The sequence below is a fragment of the Tubulanus polymorphus genome, chromosome 7 (assembly GCF_964204645.1).
Source record: "Tubulanus polymorphus chromosome 7, tnTubPoly1.2, whole genome shotgun sequence".
NCBI lineage: Eukaryota > Metazoa > Nemertea > Palaeonemertea > Tubulaniformes > Tubulanidae > Tubulanus > Tubulanus polymorphus.
In genome coordinates, this window is record NC_134031.1 from 1,831,921 (window position 1) to 1,854,199 (window position 22,279).

The 22,279-nt window shown below is 38.5% G+C and overlaps 2 protein-coding genes across 4 annotated transcripts; both read left to right on the plus strand.

The window, feature by feature from the left end:
- The first annotated feature begins 182 nt into the window (after positions 1 to 182).
- On the plus strand, positions 183 to 9,978 carry LOC141908910 (pleckstrin homology domain-containing family M member 1-like). Of its 3 annotated transcripts, XM_074799195.1 has the most exons (18): positions 183 to 293; positions 657 to 777; positions 1,515 to 1,635; positions 1,721 to 1,816; positions 2,204 to 2,283; positions 2,525 to 2,595; positions 2,703 to 2,837; positions 3,193 to 4,188; positions 4,400 to 4,915; positions 5,075 to 5,211; positions 6,011 to 6,094; positions 6,534 to 6,554; positions 7,070 to 7,172; positions 7,440 to 7,562; positions 7,885 to 7,997; positions 8,088 to 8,219; positions 8,561 to 8,731; positions 9,336 to 9,978. In XM_074799195.1, exons 1-18 carry the CDS (start codon positions 272 to 274, stop codon positions 9,516 to 9,518), a joined length of 3,225 nt encoding a protein of 1,074 aa, XP_074655296.1. In that variant the 5' UTR covers positions 183 to 271; the 3' UTR covers positions 9,519 to 9,978. The 3 variants fall into 3 exon arrangements, with proteins under 3 accessions (XP_074655296.1, XP_074655297.1, XP_074655298.1); XM_074799196.1 differs by lacking the exon at positions 6,534 to 6,554; XM_074799197.1 differs by lacking the exons at positions 6,011 to 6,094; positions 6,534 to 6,554.
- A 307-nt stretch (positions 9,979 to 10,285) lies between these two features.
- LOC141908447 (SUZ RNA-binding domain-containing-like) lies at positions 10,286 to 14,223 on the plus strand. Its single transcript, XM_074798497.1, has 5 exons — positions 10,286 to 10,389; positions 10,709 to 10,791; positions 10,999 to 11,127; positions 11,299 to 11,460; positions 11,774 to 14,223. Exons 1-5 carry the CDS (start codon positions 10,291 to 10,293, stop codon positions 11,871 to 11,873), a joined length of 573 nt encoding a protein of 190 aa, XP_074654598.1. The 5' UTR covers positions 10,286 to 10,290; the 3' UTR covers positions 11,874 to 14,223.
- Positions 14,224 to 22,279: the final 8,056 nt, after the last annotated feature.

The following is a 22,279-nucleotide window of genomic DNA, read 5'->3' on the forward strand; positions in this document are numbered from 1 at the left end:
TGAAAATAGCTACTGAGTTCTGGAAAATGGGAAAAATAGCAGTAGTGACAGGCAACCAATCAAATTTTCGCAGGTAACCCGTCTATTTAGATGCTGCTAAAATGTGGATGTGGAATTTACTGGCTTCTGGCAAACGTAAAACGAGGATATGGATTGACTTCTGGCTCAAATTACTTCCGGGTTAGACGCTTATCAAAATAAATATTGTGAAATCTCGATCCCGGTGAAATGTTTGGTTATTGAAGAGTTGATGTGATATTTCACCGAGACGATGAGTTTATTCGGAAGTAAAGGTAAATGTTTAACTAATAACTCTCACCTGACAAACTCGTTTATGTATTGAAATCATGATTTGTTCGTTGTTGTTGTTCTGTGTGTGTGTACAGACCAGTCACACAGTGACACTGACTGACAGTGACTGGTCGTGGACCATCACACACCATGATCAGCTGATTGAATGCTCGTGATCGTCCGTGAAAGTCTACCGTTTATTTCGGAGATATAGATTCAACTCAAAAGGTCTACTCAGCAGTAACCTGTCTGTCGTATAGTTTCTTCATGAAAACCCATCTGATAAAAAAAATGCTCCCCACCAGTACCAGTTACTGACTAGATGTGTCACACGTCTGCACCGGATTGCGATAATTTGATTTCAGGACCGACCCCTCAAGAGGAGAAGAAAGCTCGCATTGTGAAGGCAAATTTGGTCGAGCATTTAGGACAGGCTTTACAACTGATGCAGATGAACCATATTCAATCAGAGGATCCTATATACAGGTAGGTTTACACCTAGTTCCAAAATAACGGCTTTAAAAAACCAGTCAGTTTTTCACCGGCATCTCCCCAATGGGTGGTGGGTTTGAATAGGGTTCAAAGGCTGGTGATTCCAGTTTCTGCAATGGCCTTTCTCCACTTAAGGCCAAATAAAAAAAATTAGTTGTTTATCGTCCCCGCCCGTCCCTACGAAAAATACCCGACCCAATGTTTTTTTTTTTTTATTGTGTTCTATTTTGGTTCCAATCGAAAATATTTGCCATAGCTACCGTTTCATGTCGATTGTAGGACAGTATAGCAGCAAACAAAACGATTTATCGTTCGACGAAGTACGTTCACTGAATAACAAATTGAAGTCAATATTCAGTTATAGAGCGTACACAGCGTGGATTACCGGTTGTGGAGCATATTTAGAGCGATTTTAAAATCTAAGTTAATAAAGTTCTATGAATTGAATTGTATTTGTATTGCTTGTGGCGCCACACTTCCAGTCGATGGAAAACATGCTTTATTTTATCAATCGTATATCATTTACAACACTCGATCTAAAATAAAAGATAAAAAAAAAAACCTCCCGGCCGACCCAAGCTTTTTGAAAAAAAGGATGATAAACAACTAATTTTTTTTATTTGGCCTAATCATATAAGGAACATTGAAGCAGCTTTATAATACCCCAGTGGTGCAAAAAATGTCAGGCTTTAGGATTAGGTATAAGATATGTATATGAATTTATTTTTCAGTGGTGACAGCGCTAACGCAGTTTGTAATGTACTCGAAGCGATTTTCTTACACGAAATCAAAGAACAAAGTTTCAATTTTTCCTCCTATTTCGCCGCTTCATCGGACAAAATTCAAGACGTCGTAAGCAAATTTTTCGCGTAATTTTCGTCGATTCGCACGAATAAGCGCGATAAATGCTGTAATTGGTTTTCTTTTATTTCCGTAGAATTTTTGGTCGTTTTTGAAGAAGTTTACGCATAAAGGTGTCGTATCGCAACTAGAAAACCTCTCACAAATCGAAACCGACATCGGACGCTGCCGGGTACGGTTACACCTTACTGTCATCAAGATTACTAATTATAATTAGTTAATGTGTAGGTTGCGAATAAAGATTAAAGACACAAGCGTCAAACCCACAATGAAAAAACTCAAAGATTTGAAACATCGAAAAATTTATTCAAAACTGAATTTTTCAACGGAATATCTTCATCAACTAATGACTATTGTACATAATATGAAGAAGAAACTATTAGAAGAACTATAATTTAGAAGTTATTGCACGTCTTACTATAAAGGATTGACCGGTGATGAGTCAATAAAACATTATGATTTAGTTATGATAACCTTATCATTCTTCATAACTTGAATAATTTAGTAAAATGATGCCACAAGTTGAGCTGATTTGAACGTTGATGTTTGATATTTCTAGGCGTGGTTACGACTGGCTATGAACGATGGTTTAATCGAGAGCTATGTGGATGCTATGATCGCTGATAAGAGAACCCTCAGGTATTTCGGACAAACGCCGAACTTTGCTCCAACTCCTAAAGCAGTAGTGGATCAATTTTGAAAAATGTTAGATACATGTTCTGAGATATTACACGCTCAAACATTAAGTCCAGCTTGATTGTCCTGACACTAAAAGGAGCACGTCATGAGCCCCAGTGTTCAATGGTCGATTTTCACTCATTATGACTGAACTTTATGTTATTTTCAATTGTACTTAAGTGATATTCTATTTTGTTCACAGAACGTACTATAGATCGACGTCATTTCTACGAGACAACGAAAGACCAGATATACTGAAAACCTATCTACAAGGTACATGAAACTTGAAACGTACCGGAACTGAAGATCCTGTTCGACCTGTTCTCAGTTTGAATCTAGAATTACGGTAGTTGATTATTTTCGATGTTTCTGTGATGTAGGTCTGAATCAGTTTGTGTTTCAATTGTCGCACAACTCGAGCATGCTGAATATTTGGACGCATACGCCGCTGATTCTCGCCGGTTTGGTCATCGCGAATGAAACTCCGAATGCGGTGGTCGTGAAACCAACGCCAGGTAAATTCTTTAAACGTCTTGAATTATATCTCAAACCGTAGATGAATACAGGATGGCCACTTACCTGGAAATCAGGGAAATTTTTTTTTTAAAGTCTGGGAATTTTGTAAAAAAGCTGAAAACCAGGGAAAGGTCGCGGAAATTTGTTGAGATTGCTAGATCGTAAAATCAAACAGTTTCCATCTATGTTTTACGTATTTGACTGTGTTAATTGATTGCATTCTTAGCAGATCAAATCAGGGGAAAAGAAGCAGGTTAAATGAAAGCAGCCACTTGTTGGAAATTTACTTAAAATCAAAAATCTACTCCGCAATTATATTTCGAATAATTAAAGTTATTTAAAACGAATTTTCAGATCTGTCGATTACGAAGCGTAAAGTTTCCGACGCGCGAATCGTTGATTTAGGACGGAATAAAAATAGTTTGGACTCCGCGTCGGTTCCGAACAAGAAAAACACTAAAACGGATCAAGATTCGACAACAAAACATATCGATTTACCCGACGCGCAGGTTCCCGATATTCGAATAGACTCTACGACGACAACGACTGATGACGATTCGTTAAAATCAACAACGCAAAATGCCGGTGAAGATTTCATAACGCCCCCGAACACTCCGCACGAGGTATCCGTACTTCTGAATCGGAGTTTAGAAGAATTGAACGTAGCAGGCATCGCCGCCTCCCGGGAGCCACAACGACTAGCATCGTTCGAATCTAGTCCGACGTCGACGCCTCCGAACACTCCTTACGGCACGGTTTACCTGACGAAAGAGGTTTTATTGCGAAACGTGGCCGAGGATATCGCGAATTCTAGAGTATTGAGCGATCGGAATTCGAGTTTAAAAACTTCGCAACAACGAAATAATTTCAAAGCTGACGATTTAAATGATAATACAATCGTGAAATCTGCGAACGATCAGAATATCGGTTTAAAAGATTCTGAGCAGCAACAACGAGAAATCGATCCTGAAGTTAATGATGACACAATTGTGAAATCTGAGGAGGATCAGAATGAATCGAGTTATCATAATACGGGTTTAAAAGATTTGAAGCCAGAACGACAAATTGATCTCGAAGCAGAAGATTTCAATGATAACACTAGTCCGGCGACAGACGTGGAAATATCGCAACTTCGTAGTTCACCGCTGATTCCGACAGTCGAATCGTTGCTATCGAGCGGATCGGACTATCAGACGGCGACCTCTAATTCTAGTCAACCGTTAACGCCGACGAATACTCCGTTCGATCCGTCGCCGCTGAGAGGTTTAAGTACGACCGATGAATTTGAATCTTTGACGCGAAAACTCGAAAAAGATTTGAATGAACGGGATGCGCAATCAGCGATTGAGGGTAAACTTTTAAATTCAGAATTTCTTCTCTTGTTCAGTTTCGTCGAAAAGTTCGTTCTTTTTAGAAACTTTTCTGCTTTTTCGATTCGGAATTTCTCTGCATTAAGAATATTTCATTCTCTTGCCCACCAGACCCCTTGTCTATGACCTTGCCTTGAAGAAGTCCTTGTGCATTTCGTGCGTTTGAATATTTCAATTTTTGAATATTTCAGTGGATTTGAATTCTGCAGCGACTGAAGTTGAAAATACAAATTCTTCATCGCCTGAGGAATTGGAAGTAGCGCAGGATGCTTGCCTCGATTACGCCTCCGGTAGCCCAACAGAGGGTGCCACTGCTGACAAACAGTCAGCATTTCCGACACGAAATCGTCGCCGTTCTGACCCGGTACCACCGCAGGTATCGCCGGCCATCGCCTGGGCAACGAAAGACGAAGGTTACATTTTACGAGCCGTCGAGAAATTACGTGACTCGGCGAACTCGCTGTCTCAGAATATCTTCGGCGGAGATAGTGAGACGAACCGGGACGAGGATGCTGCGCGTGACGACGCATCCGGGAGTTTTAAAGGCAATAAATTAGGATTGGACGATATGATGGGTTGGTCATCAGCGCCGCTGGACACCGGTTCTTCATCCGCGCAGAGTTTACAAACTGAGAATGAACCGATTGATTCAAATAGTCTCGAGCAAACTTTATCATTATCCAATAGTCAAGATCACCCCAACACGGGTAAGTTCTGAAGTTGTTCACCAGGGGGCATTGATGTGAAGGGACCCTGTCAAGCATACAAGGTGTCCCTGGACCCCAAGTTTCCTAGTGCGTTATTGCGCTAACACCTTCTCTTAATGTGTGTATAATGAATTAATGACCCCTAATTTCTCGTTAAAGATGAAAGTTATAATACACTGTTGAAAGATTACGCGACGCCATCAATTACGATACCAGCTCCAACAATTAGCAGCGTTATCGAAAACCTGACGGCAAACTCGCCAACCGGGTCTGCAAAATCAATTCCCAAAAATAAAGTAAGATCTTCTGATTTCGTTTTGAGAATGTTGTATAATCCGATCCTCGAATGACAGAGATTCGAACCTGACGGCATCGAGAGACCATGTTACCCGCTCATTCGGGCTAATCAGACAGAGATTCGAACCTGATGCCATCGGGTTTGAATTCCTGCCAGGTTGGATGTATAATCCAGGATCCAGTTTCACAGTTGTGGGTTGAAATCTGACTCGTTGAAAATGAACTGATTCTAACTCATTGAGTTAATATTTAACTCAGATATATAAGTAGCTATTTTAGCAGTCTTATGGGTAGACCCATGCGCCACTGGACCCAAAGACCCAAAATTAGATGGAATAATTGATATAATATGATATTACATATGATATTAAACTTTGTTATGTTCCTGATGGATGGAATCTGGTAGGCCTACTACTAGAGTTAGTGCTAGTTCTCCACCTACAGATGGTTAAATTATTCAAGTCATTTTCAAATATTTTTCAAATTTTAACTAGAGAACTGTGGCACTAGAATAATCAAAATGTGTTGAATTACTTAATCCAGATTACTGAGTGCAAATGAGATGACATTATAAACATGTAACATTTTGTATTTTAAGTATGTACACATATAGATTTTATCCAACACTCCTTATGCTGATCACAAAAACTTGGGAATTTTGAAGTTATGTAACAGTTGGAACAATGCACCCATGTGTACATACTTTCTGGGCAGCATCTAATCAAAAGATCAGATAACCAAAACCGTATAGACCCGAGAGATCACAAATTCAGATACGATTGAATGATTTTATTGTAGCCGAATGCACAAATCAATGAAAATCCGGCCGATTTTGAGGTGATCCCATTTTCGGCCTCAATCACATCTCACAATGCTGAACCAGTAAGTTTAAACCAGTAAATTTGATAATCGCCCAGCTGAATATTCTGTTTTAATTTGCTATTGATCTGCGGTAAAATACCGGTAGTTGACCTATCTATAGGTAGACTTCGGTCAGTTTCTTACGCTTGACTCCTATTAGAATGTATGTTCTATTTTTCTGACCACTTCTCCATAAGCCATGTTCACATTTCATTATTAGAATGAACCAAGTGTCCGTTCATGGATATATATGTTAACTAGATCTATTTTGTAATGTAGTTTATACGTCCATGGTCCGTTCAAGGTATTGGCTAAATTATAACGGAGTATAGCGATAGTGTGAATGTGGCTAGAGTATCTAGGAATTCTAGTATTCGGACTAACTACTATTGACCATTATTTTGTTGAATGTGGACATTTACAGTAATCAATGAGTGTTTAATTTACTGTTTTTGAACAGGACAGAGTCTTCGTCTCTGAAGTATGATTTTGCTTTTCGATTCACTGCTAGTTTTATTTTACATCGATCAATTTTTTTCGAATATTAGCTTGCTTGAATTGAGAAATAGCGCTTGCTACAATAATTAGATATCTGTGCATATCCACGCATGATATTGTTTATTCAATCACGTAGGCTAATTCATACACGTGTCTCAACCTTTTTCTGTAAATTTTTAGAGAGATTGACTCTTATCGAAGTCTTATCAAATCACAGGGGCCTGACGCAGAGTTTCTTACCCCAGTATCCTTAGTATCATGTTTACCCCTGTCAGACCCCTGTGATCAAAACTTTGGACCTCAGCTAGGTCAAGTAATCGTGAACTTTGAATGCGTGCTTGGCTCGGACATCACAAACTAGTAAACAGTACACTATCGTATAGCATAAGCTTCTACCACTGCCTTGTATAGTGATAGTAGATTCATATTCATTTATCGAAATATTTCTCTTTATTTCCTTCAAGTATTTAGTTGTTTTTCGTGGTGTGTTTATTGTAGAGTATTCAAGCCTTCATGTCAGTATTAGGAGAGATTTGTAATGAGAAAGGTTTGGACGTACAGAATTACCAGTGTAGAGGATGCTCTAAACCAATAGGAATGAGTGAGTATGGTAGACAAATCAACCAAAATCAGCTTAAATCTTTTTCTATACCCCCGACCTGCTGATTGCTACTACAATGGACTCCGTTTACTGCTGAGTCAGTTACCTCTGATGATCATGTACCCTGGACAATATATTAGAAATTTTGCTACTCCAATCCACGGTGGTAACGATCCATCCCTGCTCCGACTGGCCCAGTATTTGAGCAACTGAGAACGACTTTTACAAATACCGTATTTAATTTATTGTTGGTGTATTATTTTTCAGTTTATGGTTCGTATAGGGTTTGTCGTTACGATGGTTTTTACTACTGCACTGAATGTCACAAAAATGACGAATATTACATACCTTCGAGGATAGCGCATAACTGGGATTTCAGGAAATTCAAAGGTGAAAAATTCTCCACAAAACACTCCAAGTTGCTTAACAGTTGCTTAACGTTAACCATCAGGGGCTACAGTATGACAACTATCCACTGGTTAACTCTAACCAACTCTTTAGCATTTTGCCCCTGATAGATACCTGTGTTACAATGAAATTGTGCTTACAATGAAATCTGAATTGTCCCTTATGTCGTCTGTCCATTGTATGCTTCAATCTACTTTTGAGCAGCTTTTGACCTCTTTAATGTTTTAACTGGGTCCTGATGGATAATATCGCGGAAATCATTTTGCGAAGTTTCCGTAATTTGGCGCGTCACGTCGTTTTCCAGTTTCGAAAGACAGTAAATGTTTCTTACTTCAAATACAAGAAGAACCGATGTTGAATATTGAAGAAATTAATCCGAAACTTTACAGTCACGTCGAAGAAATGAACGAACTGAAGGTAATCATCAATCAGCGAGTTCCGAATCGACACGGCTTAACGGTCTGAAAACATCGAAAAACGGATTGAAATTTTGGAATTTTTTTTCAGGCATTACGCGAACAACTGATGTCATTGAAAGCGTATTTATTCACGTGTCAACAATCAGTAGCGGACGAACTGAGGAAAAAAATTTGGCCGAAAGAATATCTGTATGATAACGCGCACTTGTATTCACTGTGTGTAAGTCTTACTTTCAACTCTACTGTATAATTAATTATCCTTTTTGCGCGTCAAATATGCCTTTAATTGTTTAGAAATTGATTATGTATTCTCTTGCATAGATGAATGAAAATTAAATTGGTTTACAGTCTAAATTGGTTAAGTCCTTATAGCTGGAATCGTCATTTATTTGACGACTTATCCAAATAATGACCTAGGCTTCGTAGATTGAGCTAGAAATACAAATTGAGACTGAAAATTAGTGATGACTTATATAATAATGAATGGAGTTTGACTGTCATGTCATATTTGTGTCAAATTCACCAAATTTTCACAATTGCTTTGATCTTCATTCGAAATAGGATTTAATACAAGTTCATTCGGGACAGTTGGCGATTTTACTGAAAAAGATCATCCGTTTCGCCAGTAAACACGTCTACGAATGTCGTCTGTGCAGCCAGAAAGGATTCTATTGCGAAATCTGTGATATACCGAAAGTGATTTATCCGTTCGAGTTCGATACAACTACAAAGGTCAGAATTAGCGCAAAATACTCGTCTCAAAGTCAGAAACCTTGGTCTCTAGTTCATTTTCAATTAAATTACTATTCTCTATCTAAAATTACTCCCCATCAGGGCCCAGTTTCACGAAAAGGTTTAACTAAAATGTTTGGTGTAATTGTTATTGGTTACTTCATGTTTCTAATGAGGACAACAATTCAAACTTAACTATTTAAAGCTTAAACCTTTTCGTGAAACTGGGCCCAGTGGTGAAAGCAACCACACCTAATCAAGGTGGCCACTCACCTAGAAAACTCAGGAAATTACGAAAATCTAGAAAAAAAATCAGGGAACGAAAAGCAACAAATTTTACTAAAAACCTAGAAAACTCAGGGAATTTGGATAATGTTATTGACAATGTATTTCTTTATCAATACTTGATTCAATGAAGAATGATAAAATTGTAACATTTTAAACTTAGAAATTTTTCCGATTCACTCAGGGAATTTTGTGTTATCACGTGGAAAAATAGGGAAAACCCACGGGATATGTGAATGAGCTGAAAGTGGCGCCACCCTACTAATGGAAAAGTTAGGAATTCTGGTCGACCGTAAATCAGATTTTTGTTTTTCCGCAGTGTACGAGATGTAAATCAGTATTTCACCGCGATTGTAAAGATGATTTGAAACCGTGTCCGAAATGTGAACGATGGCGAACGCGACAGAACAGCCTGATTGGAAATACCGTCGTTACGACGCCCGAAATTTCAGACTTTGCTTTTCGTCCGAATTTCAACGAATCCGAGAACGGTTCAACGTGAAATTTCTGTGAGAATATTCAAGGAAAACAAAGATAGTCCAGACAGCTGATTGATTATAAGGGTTACGTGATATTAAGTTAACTTATTGATTAATGGAAATCTCCAATTTTCTTTTGCGTTCAGAGGGGGAAAAGGGTCTGGGGTAGGAGGTTTTAGTGCGGTACAAACCCCTAACCTCAGAGCTGCTATCTGCTTTAGTTTTAGAGGCATTTCTCTAAAGGTTACGAGATTAATGGGAAGTTAAAACTATTTTCAAAAAACAAGCGTAATAGATATTTTTATGTGTAAAATATGTCATAATTAATCTTTTAATATATGAAGTGGCCAGTTGTCATCAACGAACTAAGCTTATTTTTAGTTGGTGATTGTACACAGTTCAGTAAGTCTCTTAATGTAACTGATGTACTGTAAGAATGTTGTTATACTCGACTAATAAAAATTCTGAGAATTTTTAGATGAAATAAAGGGTACATTTAGTTTACACAACTGTTCTTTTTCTGATTATTCGGTATTCTGATTCTCAAGACTTTGTTCGTTAGTCAGTTTTATTGGTGTATTAGAAATCAATGGCCCGAAAATTAATGTCCAGAAGAACCACTTGTGGCAAGTGATGATAGACTGGTTATTTTGACTGGGGACTAGTCTAAATAGGAACGCGGTTTTCATGGAATATTGAGGGCTCGAACTTGATGCCAAATCAACCACCTGCGGCGCGTGAGGATTTCAATAACAGCTACATCTTCGACGCAACAATCCGGAGAAAATGGCGGACATGGCGAATTCCGATGAATCTTTTCAGCAGAATTCAGCTGATATTTGCTGCACAAACGGTGTTGATCTGGATAGTTGGGAGGATATCGTTGATTCAGGGGTGCGTAGGAATACATGAACGACATTTTTGAACTTGAAATACAGTCATTTGATCGTCCTTCCTCTCAAAGAACCAAACATTTCTGGATCTTTCTTCCGAGACAAAAATCTTCAAAATTATCAATCCAATTATAAAAATTGACCAAAAAGGTGAAACTAAATAGATTGATATAGAGTCCAGTAAGAGCTAATAAGCAAATAGATTCAATCAATGGATTTCAATGTAATTTGGGCTACCAAAACTTTTCGCCAACATTCTGTCCTTTACTCCTCCTCGTGACGTGAGTGGAGCGAGGCTATATATAATGTATCTCATTCAGGAACTCGATAAAAGAATTGAACAATTGAAAGTAAGCAATGAACGCAATTGTAACGATGGTGAAGAAGATGAAAGTTTTCCACGGTATGTTTGTGTGTTTTATGTGGAACGGAAATTTAGTAAAATACTTATGGGGGTCGGGAATGAGTGGGCAGTCTGTGAACCCAGGCATAGTAAGCGTAGCAAAAGATATAATCTGGGTGGTAAACTTCATCAGCGTCAAAAATTGTTCATTTCTCCCTATTTACACAATGCTTTAGATGTTGTATGTAGATGTTTGTGATGTTACAGCGAACCCGTGATGAAAGGAGCGGCGCCAATTTTACTACAAGAAGAAAATAATCGAACTCCATATCAACCGCAGATAAAGTTATTACGTCGAAAATCGGGAGACAACGGACGCAATCAGCAAAATAATGAGTACGTATCGACGACCTTTTTATCGCCCGAAGAATGATTGAATCAAGGCTCGTGATGAACTGTAGGAAATTGCTGGTTTATATCGATATTGAGTTTGTTAATGAATTCGAGACATTGAAATGAGTCGGGATTTTGAGTTTGATTTCTTAAATGTTGTTGTTCGTATTTCAGGGCCAAAACGAAACCCGTGAAATCATTAGCCGAACGTCAAGAGGAATACGCAAAAGTGAGGGAAAGAATATTTGGTTCAGACAACAGCAGCAGCAGCAGCGGCAGCGGTGGTACTAGCAGCAGTTCCAATACTACAAATACTGATACACCATCGACCAATAAGTAAGCGTATTTAAACCATCTCAAATGACCCGACTTTAACTTAGTTGATTTCATTTGTATTGTTATATTGCATCCAGGTGAATTTGAATCCGGTTCCACAAATTTGTTGGTTTGATATGACTCTGAACCCGGTTCCAACTGTGGATTTAATTTGACTGGACCCAGTTCCACAGTTGTGTGGGTTTATTGTGACTCTAAACCCGGTTCAAAAGTTCGACTCTTGACCCAGTTCCACGGGCTAACTCTTTATGTCCCAATTCAACAGATGATCGTGTAAAATGTATAAATGTTTATGATTTCGTATTTATTCTAGGCCGCAGAAATCTGTAGTTGTAAGTGTAAATACGGCCAAGAAAGCTACAGTCAGCGCCAGTACTGGACGTGTACAAATACAAGGAGGAAAGAAGAGATAGTAAAACTAACTCATCACTCACTCGTGTGTGCGATTCGTTGATTTAACTGAACAGACAGGAAGAGAATGTATGACTGAACTATGAAAGCTACAGGCTGTGATGGTTTCTATGCTGTGTTAAGTCATTACTATTTTTATGAACCCCTGTTTGTAGAGACAAGCGGATAGTGTCGAGCCGTGTCCCGTCGGAGTGAACACAACAGGCACACCTTATTGGTGCTATATCGCGTACACCATGTATGGAAGCATCGGGCACACCGTGTATCAGATGACACCGATTTTGGTACTTGTATCAAAGTATCGGGCACACCGTTTGTGTACCGGATGCACTGTGTTCTCTGCGTATCATCAATGTGTGTGGCACACTGTGTATCAGATTGGCCATTGTTGGTAGATGTTTCGGGCGCACCATCAGGTGCTTGCGCGTCAAGTACGAGAGAATATTTCGATTACACCGCGACAGTGTGCGCCACGTGTGCTTTGATGAAGATGATGTATGAAGTCAGGAGTGGCACGGGTCGGTTGCATCGTCATGATTTACCTACAAGAGACGTGACAGTGCGCCCGGATCCACCGCTTTGTTTTAATCGTCTGTGCTAAGAGTATTGTAGGCTGAAGAATACGTATGACTTGAAATGAGAGATATTGTGGAGGGGTAGAGCTTTGTATTCAAGGGTGAAATGAGATTAGATACTTGATATGTGTTAATGTGTACTACTGTTATATGAGCAGCAATGATTATTTCGTATTGAATATTTTAATTAACGCGACTGATGGTTCACGTTTCATATCGCATTCAGGAATAGTCTTGATTAGATTATCAGGTATCAATAATCATGATGATATGAAACTGTATCCCCGAGCCATGTACTCCGAGTAATTAGAAAAAAGGCCTAAAGTAATGTTAATATATGAGATAGACACAGCCTTGATTAATTCCAATTCCAAGTATTAGAAACAGTCACCAATGTTAATATCTTTGGCAATCTTACTTAAATGTACATAAACAGAGTTTAATACGAGTTGATCAGATTAATGTGTCCATCACCATGATGGATGATTTTATCTGGGCTCAAAAAGGTTTTACACTTTAATCGAATTTCTTCGTTAATTCAGTTAAATCGATTTTGGAGTTAGTCCGGTACCGGTCGGGTTGTATATAAGTGCGCCACGAAGCATTTTGAGGCTTTGAACTAGCTGTGGTGGCACCTCGAGAGGCCACAGTATTCAGTGGCCGTGTTCGACACCCGACAAGATTTTGAACACGAGAATCAGAACTTTGAACGGATCATCGAACCTTTGATTGATCAGTTACATAATTGATTAATGAGATAGCGATCTGTTGAGACCGACTGTTGACCCGTATCAGAAATCAGTACTGTCTCTCTCTCCTGTCTCTCTCTCCCAACTCTTAACGTATTGAATTGATTTATTGTCAAATATGAATATGTATATGTATATATGTATGTCTGCTGATTTCATATCAATATTAGCTGTTTAGATAGCCGTCTGTTTGTTCCTCTGTGCACCTGCTCTCAGTCAGCGACAACTCCGATCTAACCACAACCTACGACGACCGTGTTTTTACGTGTTCGGTCTTTTAGTAGTAATTTCCTGTGTGCGGTTGATCTGGAAAATCTTGTTCGTTTTAACGAACTGGTGACAAAATAGAAAATCCCTCACCAAGAAAAAAATGGATTCCAAAATATTTCCTTGATCTATTCAACTTTGCGATTCAGGAATTCGATATTCTCGCTCTTCGTTCTTATTGTGGGATTTTATACCATTAATGTTACGACATGGACTCATTAGTGTTTTAAACGAACTGATTTTCTGGTCCTTTGAAGATTTCGTTGAATATCTGTGGACCATTTAGTTTGGTTCGGCTGTAATTGCAATACTTTGACGAAAATGGCGAAATCACCAGAGAACGACTCCCCGACTGGTATCGGGTTTTAGCTGTTTTTCTGTTAGATACATTGTGAAGTCCGTTGTAACAAGGTTTTCCTGGGTTGAAATTGAATCCGTGTCAATTTAACAATAATTTTGTAAATAAATTCGAGAATGATATTGTTTCACTTGGTAACCTTACCCCCCTCCCCCCTAACCCCCTCCCTCCCCACCTCCGTGAACAATACACTGAAAACTGTACATCTGAAGGTTTCTTTTATAATGATATTCGGGATTGAAATTGAATATATATATATATATTTTTATGTGAAAGGATTTTACCGGATTGGAAGTCAAATGTCTCTCTCTCCTCTCGCCGTGGTTTATTTAAAATGTATTGAGATTTTATACGATTGTAGTTCGATGAAGTAAACGATCTACTTTGATGATTATATTTTGTGTGCGACTAAATAATAATTAAAAAAGAAAAACATTTTTGTCAAAACAACGATTTTTTGTGTATTTTCTTTTCGGTTTTGTATAGATCCAACAGTTTTCAAGTGGAAGGTTTGACTGCGAATTGGCCCCCGAGTCCACCGCATCAATGTCCGGCACCTTAAGACCAACTTTTAACTTATCACCACTTTGTACCACTGAAACTCCTCCGAACTCAATCAGAATTTGAAATTACTGTGAAATCTGGATCATGAATACAAATGAGATGACGATGAGTATAGTTCCAGTTTGACGGACGACGCGCGCGTCGCGTCCTGGGTTGCACGGGACCACGCGTACGGGTAACCAGTAACAGCATCACTGAATTGACGTCAGGGATTGCGACGGATACTTCACAGTTACAACAACATTACCGCCGATACAACTAATAAAAGCGAGAAGTATTGGAAGAATCATCAGGTAAGAGACCGAACGGTATTTCTTTGGAACGTGAGAATTTTATTTTTTACTATATATTACACGGGAAATTCTCAGCCTTTTTTATGCAGAAAATAATATATTTATTCATTTCCACTAAATATTACAATATATCATTATACATTATAAAAATGAAGTTGAATTAAATATTTCAAAATTAAGCAAAAAAAAAAAATTGAAAATAATTTTTGTATGAATAAATATATCCTGTAATATCCTGGGAAAAATATTTCCGAATTTCATAAATTCCCATCGCCGAATTTCATAAATTCCCATCGCGAGTGAATTTGTTCATGTTAAAGAGATATTCATAAGATGTTCAATAGTTTCTAAGTAATTCTGTTCAGTATTTTTTGCGCGGCGAAGTGTTTCCCCAGAGGACCGTTTTAAAATCCTAGTCAATAATTTATAAGATGTACACTTTTCTTTGAAGAACTCTCTTTTTCTCTTTTCCTATATTCCCAAAACACTCTTCGTAGTCATAAATGATTAAAGCAATAATTGATACATCGTTTGGACTCAAATCTCATAGGGAAAAAGTGCGCTCTCCTCGCTGTTTCATTGTAAGGTTTTCTCGTACAGACTATGGTCTAACAACTCACTATCGCGAACAATAACGTGGCCACTTGTCGTACACGTCAAACTGGTTTGTACCAGAACAATCCAAAACCGACCTATTTGGTCATTCTAAAGATTGCGCATCAGTGGTCTGTGGAAAGTTAGTTTGCCGTTTCGACCTGAGGTTAATCTCACAGACTACAGACACATAACGTGATATAAACATGTTTCAGAAATGACACGACCACAGTTTTGCGTTCGCCTTTTTTTTAAGCTAAAATACTATGTAAGCGTGATAACGAACAGCTGATACGATCACCAATGTCTGGCAAAAAAGGCAAAAACCTCTTAGAGGACATTTCCGAAATTTCCACATCGACCAAATCCGATTTAACCAACGTTAGAGTTGTTGTTAGAGCTGATGGGTGGAGATCGGGGGAATTACTTGTTGCGCGTCGAAGAAGTCGGTCGGGATTACGGCCCCTGGGGGTTCTCTCGTCTGTGAGCGACATTAATCTTATCATAAATTGACTTTGTCTCATATAAAATTTAAAACCCGAATTTTGCCTCTCGATTTTTCACGTTAGTTCTATAATAAACAAGTGTAATCAGCCGTGATAATTATTCTTACTCGTTGCACGCGATCAGTCCAGGTATCCACCTATCTCTCGCAGGCGTTCGTGTTTTCTCTAACATCTGATCCTAATTCACTTTCCGCACGATATTCAACGCCTACCTGAATATAATTTTGTCCAGGGTCGACTTGTCGTGACGATCTCGAGAACGGCGCCTCCACCGTTAGATTATAGTGTTCTGTCACACGAATAAGAAACATTAAAAATAAAAATAAAAGTCGAATAAAAAAAAAACATTATCAAAAACACTGAACATCGTAAATATCTATAATGACGACGATGAGAGCCCCTTGAGAAGATGCTTTCACCGCCATTCAACAAATCAATTCCTATTTTTTCAATTTCAATCTTTTATTTGGAATCTGTGTAGAGTGTGGGCACTTGGGAAATTGTAATCTTTGGAATGTGGGGTTTTCATAATATCAAATCCGACACTCAAGAAGAAACAGTGAAACCTCGCCGGACGCCTTTGTTTTCTTTCTAAGAGTTGGATTTTACAACACGGACTCTGAGTGTTTCATCTATGACCCCACAATAGACTTTCATATGATCGAATTTATGATCGAAATAAAACCACGACGTTTCGACTGTTGTCCAACAGCCATCATCGGGTGCAATCACTAGAAACATTTTCTCTTTTGGTTATTATATTTGGAGAAGACGTTATTTACATACAAATGTTGAAGATTTTTTAGAACAATCTGGGTTCGATCGTTATTCTCTAATTGGTGGCTTTTGATAATATCATATTGAATGTGTATCAAAGGATTTGTGTACCATGTTTTTTTTTTCAAATGTTATGAAAACATTCGCTTAAAGTTTCGGCCACTTTAATAATACATGTACTTTTTAATTTTTTTCCTTGCAAATGCATTACGCTCCAATTGTCATATGAAAATGACCTGATTTCATCGGAAGTAAAGTAAATTAGAGATAAGTAATATGATATTCTCATCAACACCGCGAGTTCAAAACCAGACGCGCGTAGGAACTTCACAGAAAATGGCATTAATCACGAACAAAATCCTTGAAACGAAAATCCCCCGTTGTTTATCGAAGCAAACGAAATAACTGTCGCCCTGATTCGAATTTTGCCTCTTTTCGTTCGAACGAACGGACATTTTCTATTCAAAGGGCGACCGCGTCTGCCGATCCGGGATCTCGACCGACGATTCTTTTAAACTTCCCTCATCAGCAGTCCATACACATGTCTAATTTACACAGACTATTATTATCTGAATAAACATAAACGACGGTTGCAGATCCCTGGAGTTCTGCGCTGCATCTATTATAACTAGTTTTGTCGGCGTCCTCTCTCACGCTTCACTCTGTTCGGTGACGTTTTACGGGGGCGGAGAAGAAAAATTTGAATATATATATACATCATCACATATCCTTTGATTTGCATATCGCAAAGTCATTTTTATGATAGCCCTCGACCAGAATTCACACAGCGATGAATCCAATTTCACAGGGTTTCATTTGATTCTGAAACCAGTTCTACAGTTATGTGGGTTAATTTGACTTTGGATCCAGACTCAGTTCCACGGTTGTGTGGATCCTATTTGACTCTGAACCCAGTTTCACAGTTGTGTCGATTTAATTCGACTCTGGATAGAGTTCCACGTGGGTTTAATTTCACTGTGGAACCTGAGCCATAGTTGCGTGTTTAAATCGTCACGAAGATTGGGTTCATATCTTCGTGGCACCTGGACAATTCTTGTATCACGAGTCAACTAATTCTCCTTAAAGGTGTGCTGAAAATTCATAAACAGCTGTTGAGACCATTGTTACAAGTAAAATCACGTTTATGAAGTGTTCTTCATGTTGACAACTCCCAACAAGGTGACACTTTGTGGGGAGTGTTCGGATGTTCTTATATTACAGGCTCTGTGGGAGCTCATTTTGAGCATATCCATGTTTCTCAATCGCAAATACATACTTTTAAGATATAGACATGCGGATGGGACAACTTATTTTCTTAATTTCAGAAATTGAGTTCTGTTGTCATCCATTTCGGAGATTTGTTTCTTTATTGAAATTTGTCAATGATTATTATTCATTATTATTCAATTATTCAAATGATTACACCTAGATTGAAGTAGATTACAACTGGTGTAATCAATGTAGTGTATAGTTCTTCCATGTAGCCTATATACATGAATTGCTACCAAATGCGACCAACCACCTTTTTCGATTCTATGATGCAGCATTCTGACAGCTTTAACGTATGGAACCAAAATACCGTCGCGCATCGTCTAAAAGGCTAAAATAAATCCAAAAATGGATTTTTCATTAACACAGGACTTGACGATCCATTAATTCATCGAACTTTAGTTAATGTTAATATGTGTTTCTAAATAAAGTGATAAGCTCGCTCGCAGGTATGAGCTCAGGATTTTATCGGAGGGACTTTAATGAAACGTTCCATTAATTCATTGATAGAATGACATATGCGCGCATATTTGCAACCACATTTACCCCATACAAAGTATTCTAACCGTGGAAACAAGGCCACGAACCCCTTTCACGGCTGACCGGGTGCGTTACGTCGTCGAGGAGAAATCTATGATTGCCCGTTTCATTCGTATTTTGCTTTGGAATAAGACTATTAATATGAAATATGCTCTTTTATTGACAAAGAAAACTATCATAAGTAATTTAAACCCATCTATTTAATGGATTAACATCGAAATTTATTTATCAAGAATTAAAATCAGAAGACACGACGATTCAGACTCTCGCCCTGCTTAACTCCGCGTCTGAGTGCGGTAGTCGCGCATACCAAGTTCAAATCCCAGGTTTAAAGATGGTTGCGTTAAGGGAATGTTTTGATATATTCATTATTGTATATCTGCTGCTCAACAAAACTTTCGATCACGAACCATATCTATATATGCATGGACCTCTCCGCTCGACAATAAAATACATCTTAATCATAACTATTTCACTCATATCTCGTATAATGTGACGCACTGATCGCAAATCGATAGATTGATATCTCTGTGAAATTCAATTATGTACACGATATTTCCTCGGTATCTGCTATTCTTAGAAACAACGAGGAGGAAGGCGGAAACGCAGACAGTCAAAATAGTGACAGTTTCGACCAAGATGAAACCAATTAGTCTTTCAGGCAAGCGACTGCGTGTTTTGTGGGGCCACAAATTCACCGAGTTCAACTGAAACTCTAAACATGTACCTAAACCATTTAACATTCTTAAGTGTATGAATCTCAAAGCTCTTAAAAATCTGTTCTATCCTTTCATTCGCGAAATTCTCAGCGTTTGTTGTTAATATAGCCAAAATCATAATAAAGGTCCAGAGAATATTTCTTTTTAAAGGGCTTATATATGTATTTCAGAATAAAAATATCATACCACAATTTGAAAGAGGTTTGTTTGCTTATTGGTTTTAATAGTGTATCGTATATAAACTTCCTCGAAATATTTTTCGAGAAATTGTTTAGAAGAAAGTTGAATGTTTAATCGTTGCCGCCCAGGTGTAATGATGCGTCACGAGGGTAGAATTTAGACCGCCGTGTTAGAAGTACCTATCTATACACTCTATCTACCAACTTCGTTCGTTTATTTTCAGGTGACGAAAACATCGAGAACTTTCATTCTAATCATGCACAAAAACAAGCAAGAAGTGTTTATTATGGTGGTTGCCTTTTGTACACTATTGTTTCATAGTTCCCTTGCAGACGATCAGGTAATATCCGCGTCCTCTCCCAGACGTACCCTTCATTTTATTCACGATCTAAATAATTCATCCGATTTATCCATCCCATCAAAACATATGAAGCGTCACTGTCGAAGCACTTACTGTATTGAACTAGAAAATTATGAAATGTGCCATAAAAACATAGAATTAAGATTGATAATTCACAGGCTACATCCATTACTGAAATAACAGGGATCCAGTTCCACAGTTTTGCAGAACCTTTATGGTTATGCTTAAGACCATAAAAATGAAATAATATTTTACTCGAATTTCGAAGTGGGCATTAGACATATTGTTTGATGCGGTGAAAGAACTCCAGCACCCGAGGAGGGCCATTCAAATGTCCACCATTAAGGCCAGGCTTAGACTTTTAAACGATATAATTCTTACTTTTATTTTGAACTGGGCCCAGCCAGGACATTTTTGACCGCGGTGACAACAAATCCCAACAAATCCCAGCACCCAGTTAAAGGGTCTGCCCTACTTGAAGACTAAGGCCTCGTCCTTGGGGTCCAGATGAACTCTATAACAACTGATCACATGAAATAGATATTCTATTTATGGAACTGACTCGCGAGGAGAGAGAGAGAGGCAGAGATGGGCACTCAGGAAATGACTACGTGATGGAAACTTCTCGTATTCCACGTTTATAGGATTTAGTGATTTGTCGAGTGACGTCACCAGGATAAAATTCATCCGAATTAATCAAAGCTACAACAATCAACTGATATTATCAATATAAACCATCTGAAGACAACGTATTCGCGTCAGAACCAACGGACAACAAACTCTTACTCGTGGAAATGACGCAAGCTCCCCCGCCCCCATATTCACTCTAAAACTTGCTCCACAGTAGACTTCGAAAATTCACGAGTTTAGATATCGTCATCAGAGGTCGATCCAGGGCGTATCCGCGCATGGGCTTCCGGACATCTCCTAGGATTCCCTTAAGAATTTCATCCCAAAATATTCTGGACTGAATATTCGATAAAGAAAATGGATGTGATGGGATTTTTTAAAAGAACGGATTCAAAAAGGGTGTCCGCTGTCTGTTTTACCGTTCTAGCAGTTCTAGAAAATCATTGCGTTGAGCAACGAAATCGCGGTGAACCTTGAAAAAAACTCAAATTCTTAAAGTGTGTACATGCGCTGTTTCTTTCCGTGGACCCTGGATCCACCTGGCGGGTAAATATACATAAAAACCACACGTCACTGAATAAGAACGGGTTTTCTGCTTTCTGTTTTTGATGAAACAAAGTACCGTGAGTTGAGATTTTGATTAAGCCTCGCTAAACAATCAATGGTTTAGGTTCAAATAATGCATTTTGATGAAGTCCGATACGAGCAGATGATGGAACGATTGATATCACAGGGCCATCACGTGCTATGCGTAGTATGGCGTGGTAGAAATATGGATATGTGTTCGCTGGATGACTCCGTTCGGAAATCCTTTTCCTATTCAATAAAAACACATTTATCAAACAACGCATAATTTCGGCTTCATTATCCGCGATCAGCTCGATACAGAAGAGATGAGACCCGATCACTCCCCGGCCTCCACTCCACGATATACAATCGCGCGCTGAGATCCGAGTATAAATCTTTTGACCCGCGGGCTAGGCTATTTAATCACCATCTTATACGTCGATTAGTGACAAGTCCGCGCCGGAGATGGCTACAATTTTAGCCGGCTTGTTTAGATTACTTGCGCGTCTAATCCACTTACGCAGAATGATAATCGAATCACTATAGTGTTCGCCGTTCTGACAAACACTGAAGCCAATCTATACGTATAATGTGTACACATTGACAAACAAACAAACAAACTGCGTGACTCATCAATGTGACGACAATTTGACTTTGAATTCAATAACAGTTTACTTAAAAACCCAGTTCCCCAGTCGTGAGGGTTTTATTTGACCCAAAAAAATCCAATTCCACGCTATGGGTTTGATTTGACTTCGGATCCAATTCCACATGGTTTTAATCTGTCTATGATTACAGTTCAACACGTGGTAGGATGTGGGAGTTAAAATTCCATTGTACATTGCGTTGAGATGTTCATTAGTTTATTATCTCAATAATATCGCCGCCACGCTAGAGATATTTACCAACTCAATCGGTTCCTCTTTCAGTTCCTATGCTGTATGCGAGGTTGGAAAAGCATCAAGGGAATAAAAGTTTGTGACGCACCTTGCTGTCCCGGATACGTTCAAAAAGTGTCGCACTCACCGCAGTTGTCACCACTAGTTTACTGCGATAAGATGAAGGTATCCGCAGCCGTCGATACTAACAGGGTATTCATTTCTTTATTGGAAATCCTTCAAAAAAATTTTCTATCAAATTTTGTTTTCCAGAAAATCAAGAACACCAAGTGGAATGAAATCCTCAGAGGTAGAAATTAGCCTCTCTTCGATTACTGCACAAACGCCGGAGACTGAACTTTGTAATTTTCTTGCGTGAGAAAAACGGATTGAAATAACTCTAAATTGAACCAAAATTCAACTTTGGAATTTATACTAAATCCTATACATGTACGTCAAAGCAGTCTTGAGAAATAAAATTTCATTTACGATTGATAATTTTGTTTTTTTGCAAATTTGAATTTTCCCGCGCATTTTTTGTTACGAGGTTATCGGGTTTTGCCAAGCTGACGCGTTTCCAT